Source organism: Nerophis lumbriciformis, linkage group LG15, assembly GCF_033978685.3.
Source record: "Nerophis lumbriciformis linkage group LG15, RoL_Nlum_v2.1, whole genome shotgun sequence".
Taxonomy (NCBI): domain Eukaryota; kingdom Metazoa; phylum Chordata; class Actinopteri; order Syngnathiformes; family Syngnathidae; genus Nerophis; species Nerophis lumbriciformis.
The window spans coordinates 18,456,209-18,462,500 of NC_084562.2; the positions used below are offsets into that span (position 1 = coordinate 18,456,209).

The 6,292-nt window shown below is 34.8% G+C and overlaps 1 protein-coding gene across 1 annotated transcript in view; it reads right to left on the minus strand.

Moving 5' to 3' along the window:
- Positions 1-2,209: 2,209 nt before the first annotated feature.
- Positions 2,210-6,292, minus strand: part of cdh15 (cadherin 15, type 1, M-cadherin (myotubule)) — a 53,852-nt gene continuing 49,769 nt past the window's right edge. Inside the window, exon 14 of the mRNA XM_061975354.1 lies at positions 2,210-3,156. Coding sequence (XP_061831338.1) covers positions 2,956-3,156 — 201 coding nt within the window. The 3' untranslated portion in view covers positions 2,210-2,955. The remainder of the gene's footprint in view (positions 3,157-6,292) is intronic.

The following is a 6,292-nucleotide window of genomic DNA, read 5'->3' on the forward strand; positions in this document are numbered from 1 at the left end:
ATATATATATATATATATATACATACATACATGTTGTGTATGAGAGAAATTTAAAACGAAGGCACATGATTCATATTTAAATTCAGTTTTATTTAAATAGTGTTGAGCAGTAGGAAATCATTTGAAATGCAAAATTAAGAGCAAACCTGTTTTGTGATGGATAACATTTAAAAAAAACCCAGAAACAATATTTGAAAAAAATCTTGGCATGGACCTCCTTTATCCCACTAAAGAACATTTTCATTTTGTTATTTGTGCTGATATTTCTCAGAGGTGGGTATGAACGCGCTACGTTTACTCCATTACATTTTTTCAACTAACTTTTTGGACACATTGTACTTGTTAGAGTAGTTTTAATGCAACATTAGTTTTACTTTTACAGTGAAGAAGACACGCCACTTTGACTTTTTTTACACACACACATATATATATATATATATATATATATATATATATATATGCATCAAGTAGCAAAATATGCCTGAGGTGTAAACCTACAGAATTAGCCAGAACAAAAAGCTAACATGCTAACAGGTATAAATTTTTTTTAAGTTAAGTAACAAAATATTTGACACTACAGTGTAAAGCTGCCAAATGAAGCAAAAAGCAAGCATGCTAATATTTAGGTTGACCATATTGTGAAATCCCAAAAAGAGGACACATACCACATACATATGCGTGCCAAGGCCGGGGACTAGGTGACAATTTGCCAATGATACTCAAACTTGCTTTATAAATAATATATTTATTTAAATAAAGAATTGTTTCTCCTCTGTTGACAGCAGTGTTGGAGCTAGGAATTTTCAAAATGGGGTCCCAGGGACCCCATCAAATCATAAAAATGGGGTCCCACAGTAAATTTTTGGGGTCCCACTTTTTTGTAAGCGTTTTGAAAACAAATGATAAATGTATGCATTATCCTGTTATATCTCACATTCTATATTGTGTTTTGGATAAATGTTGTCATAAACGTTACTTAATTCATTAAAAAAACTAATAATGAAAAAATAAAACACATTTTTAAACATATGTAAATGTATTCAGTTATAAACATTCATTCACTTTCTTCTTTCCTTCATGGATCTAAACTTTACCGCTGCTGGTAGTTTTTTTCTGTTTTTATTTAAAAAGTTGTAGGTGTATTTATTTCAGTATAAAAGTGTAAAAAGTGTTTTGCTTGGGTCATGAAATGATGATAATGGTGTGCCAGGGCATACATACTTTTTATATTTAACGCTTAAATCTCTGGAGTCTACGTCAACTTCAGATCTATCCCTCATTTCAAAATGTTTTAGTTTTTTTTATGTTGTTGTTTTTTTGTTTGTTTGTTTTCCGCCCTTTTTTGTCAAACAAAACTATGTTTTTTAATGGCAAACACACACAATATGCAAAATCTTCCACCGAAAATATTTTTCTTAGTGGAATATTTGATGTGATTTAATCAGAACCTTGGATAGGTCAATAATTCATAATAACATTGATTTTGATTCAATATTATGTTTTGAGCAATGACAGTTTGAAAAAAAACCAGCTTTGTTTTATTAGTACGGGGCCCCTAAAGGGACATGGGGGATTTTTTTTAGACATGTATCTCGTACGCACGAGATACATGTCTAAAAAAAAAAAAAAAAAAAAAAAAAAAAAAAAAAAAAACATTTTATAAAAAGTTTCTCGTGCTTAAAAAAAAAAAAAAAAATTAATTTAAAAAAAAAATAATTTTATAAAAAGTTTCTCGTGCGCACAAAATAGTTTCTCTTGCGCACGAGATACATGTCTAAAAAATAAAAATATGTACATTTTTTAAAAATAATTTTATAAAAAGTTTCTCGTGCGCACGAGATACATGTCTAAAAAAAATTAAATAAAATAATTAAAAAAAAAAAAAAAATTATAAAAAGTTTCTCGTACGCACGAGATACTTGTCTAAAAAAAAAAAAAAAAAAAATTTTTTTTTTAAAAATAATTTTATAAAAAGTTTCTCGGCGCACAAGATAGTTTCTCTTGCGCACGAGATACATGTCTAAAAAATAAAAAATAAAAATATGTACATTTAAAAATTTTTTTTAAATAATTTTATAAAAAGTTTCTCGTGCGCATGAGATACATGTCTTAAAAAAAAAAAAATACATTCCCCCCCCCCATATCCCTTTAGGGGCTCTGTATATTAGTCAATTTATAAATAAAGTTGATTTGATTTGATTTGACATTGCAACTTTTTCTGAATGACATTTCACCTTTAAGCTTTTTTTAATTTCACTTTTGTTATGTTTTTGTTTATTTTAATAGTATTTTTAGAATGTAGAATTTTAAAACATTAGCTGTGGGCCGCAAATGGCCTCCGGGGCACACTTTTGACACCCCTGCTATCGATAATAAAAAATTAAATCTGATAAATCTATGGATAAAAAGCCGAGCCTGGCGACGCATGCGCGTTTATCATAACTCTCTCTCTCTCTCTCTGTCTCTGCCCCTCCCTCACCAATGCTGCTGCATGCACAATTTGTTTTGTTTTTAACCCCTTCTTAACCCTGAACATACATTGAAAATACACACAACTCTAACTCGAAATGCCGGACATTTGAGGCATTTAAGAAACTCCGCCCTGACAGAGGACATGTCCGGTGAAAAGAGGACGTATGGTCAGTCTAAATATTAGAATGCTAACGACTGAGGGCGACTTTACCCACCTCTGGTGTTTCTTGTCCAAAGTGTAAGAAAGGTGGAATGGAGGATTCAGGGTCAAAACAACAACAACAACATGGTATAAAATAATAACAATCAATACAAAAATACAATCCACACATTCAGTTTGCCTTCAGCTCCTTCCCAATTACTTCCTGAGCACCTCGTCAAAGTTTCACTTTCAGTTTCACTTAGACATCCCAGACCTGGACACACTGAGGCACTTAGTGGTAGAGCCTCAGGGTTCTCCTGCAAACATCACCAGCCGCCAGGCTAACGAGGCTCGTACATGTTGGCCAGCTTCTGGAAGCGCGGCCCCCAGTCGTTGAGGTAGTCGTAGTCCTGCTCGCCGTCCGAGCTGCCGGACGCCACCGAGCTCAGGCTGCCGGCCAGCGAGCCCTCGCCCTCGTAGTCGTAGATGAGGGCCGTGTCGTAGGGAGGGACGTTGGGATCCTTGTCCGCCGCCTCCAGGCCCTGCCAGGCAGACAAGGGAACGGAACATGGCGTCTCAGAACCAAATTGTGTTTGTTTCACTTAGATTTCTTCATGTACGCTCAAAGAAGAGAGGGAAAACCTAAACTTATTTTGTTATACAACATAGGTTTTAGTGTGAATAGTGTAGTGTTAAAATATACAATGGACATTATTGATGTCAAATATAAAATGGAAGTTATCCAGGGTGTAACCCGCCTTCCGCCCGATTGTAGCTGAGATAGGCTCCAGCACCCCCCGCGACCCCGAAGGGATTAAGCGGTAGCAAATGGATGGATGGAAGTTATACTTTTGTAATGTTATGTTTATATTTTCACTCTTACGAACATAAATAAAAGAAAACCGTGTTAAGAAATAAAACTGAGGAAGGAAAATAGTTCAAAAGAAGGGGCATCAATCCTCAACTAAACTTCTGGAGCTTCTGTTTCTTCACGCTGTTAACTATCTGTCTAGCTCAGGGGTCGGCAACCCAAAATGTTGAAAGAGCCATATTGGACCAAAAATACAAAAACAAATCTGTCTGGAGCCGCAAAAAATTAAAAGCCATATTACATACAGCATACTTGCCAACCCTCACGAATTTTCCGGGAGACTCCCGAAAACCTCCCGGGACAAATATTCTCCTGAAAATCTCCCGATTTTCAGCCGGAGCTGGAGGCCACGCCCCCTCCAGCTCCATGCGGACCTGAGTGAGGACAGCCTTTTTTTATGACGGGAGGACAACAGGGTGACAAGAACTAAATCATCCAGACTAGAGATACATTGTATTATGTGTATCTTACCTAAAAATAAATATATTTATTAATAAAAAAAAAAAAAAAACTAAATACATTTTTACTATATTTTGCTGAAAACATCAAAATTAATTGTATTTTTATTTGTATTTTTTCTGACTCCTTATTACATCCAGCCATAGAATTATACATTAAAATAAACATATTGGAAATAATTAATTTTAAATGATCATAATAATTCATTTAAAATGACCATATTTAATTATTAAAATAATTGCTTGTTTATCAACAACTTTAGCATTTTATTCATTACATTTTGAAGCTCTCAGAAGCCAAGTTATGTTATATTCCTTAAGATTTATTTATGCAAGTTTGAAGTATCAATTATCTAAACACAGTTTTGTTTGCATATTTTCAGGATGTATATATATATATATATATATATATATATATATATATATATATATATATATATATATATATATATATGTGTATATGTATATATATATATGTATATGTATGTATATATATATGTATGAAATACTTGACTTGGTGAATTCTAGCTGTCAATATACTCCTCCCCTCTTAACCACGTCCCCGCCCTCAACCACGCCCCCCACCCCCCCACCTCCCGAAATCGGAGGTCTCAAGGTTGGCAAGTATGACATACAGTCTAGATCAGGGGTGCTCATTACGTCGATCTCGGAGGGTGTGTCAGTCGATCACCAGCCAGGCATTAAAAAAATAGTCCTAAAAATGAGCGATCATAAATCTTCACTATGACGTCACTTTCGTCACTTGATTGACATTCACGGCACCCGAGGGTCTTCTGAGAAGACGCTGGCTGCTGCCAGCTCATTAAAATTACCGACTGGAAGGTGAGAAACACTTTATTTCAACAGACTCTGGCGCCGTACCTGTCGTCAAAACTCCAAAGACCGACTGCACAGTTGCACAATAAAAGCGCTTCTTCATCCTGCCTGCGCTACCAAAATAAGAGTCTCAGAAAGCTGGCGTGCACAAGCTAGCAAGCTACGGAGTTTGCCGACAATGTATTTCTTGTAAAGTGTATACAAAGGAGTACGGAAGCTGGACAAATAAGATGCCAAAAACCAACCACTTTCATGTGGTATTGGACAGAAAGGAGGACTTTTTTTCTCCTCCATTCGAAAATGCGGACATTATCAGCACCACTGTCTGATTCCTATCAATGCAAGTCATCACAATCAGGTAATACACCAACTTATATTCTTGTCTTCATGAAAGAAAGGAATCTATATGTGTTAAACATGCTTGTATTATCTTTAAACACCTTTAACTTATTAACAATATTAACTATATGTGTTAAACATGCTTGTATTATCTTTAAACACCTTTAACTTATTAACAATATTAACTATATGTATTAAACATTCTTGTATTATCATTAAACACCTTTAATTTTTTAACAATATTAACTATGTGTTAAACATGCTTGTATTATCATTAAACACCTTTAACTTGTTAACAATATTAACTATATGTATTAAACATGCTTGTATTATCATTAAACACCTTTAATTTTTTAACAATATTAACTATATGTGTTAAACATGCTTGCATTATCTTTAAACACCTTTAACTTGTTAACAAAAACATATATTTCATAAATAAGTAAATGTAAATTATATATATGAATGAGGTAGATCTCCACGACTTGATCAATTGAAAAGTAGCTCGCCTGCAGAAAAAGTGTGAGCACCCCTGGTCTAGATAGTGTGTCATGAGATATAAATTTAATTAAGAGGATTTGAAGGAAACTAAATGAGCTCAAATATAGCTACAAATGAGGCATAATGATGCAATATGTACATATAGCTAGCCTAAATAGCATGTTAGCATCGATTAGCTTGCAGTCATGCAGTGACCAAATATGTCTGATTAGCACTCCACACAAGTCAATATCATCAGCAAAACTCACCTTTGCGCATTCACGCACAATGTTAAAGGTTTGGTGGACAAAATGAGACAGAAAAAGAAGTGGCATAAAAACACGTCCTAGAAAGTCGGAGAAAGTCATACATGTAAACAAACCACGGTGAGTTCAAGGACCGCCAAAATTAGTAGGACAAAACGGCGCTCGCCAAATACTCGAATCAGTGAAGCATGTTTAACATAAACAGTGTGCTTTATAACAATTATGGAGGTTTGTCTTATGTTTGTCCTCCTATAGAAACCATATTAAAACAAAAAATATATTTCCCCCCCCTCATCTTTTTCCATTTTTTAAAAAGCTCCAGAGAGCCACTAGGGCGGCGCTAAAGAGCCGCATGTGGCTCTAGAGCCGCGGGTTGCCGACCCCTGGTCTAGCTGCACACGCAGAATAATCCAAATTTTGTAGTCTG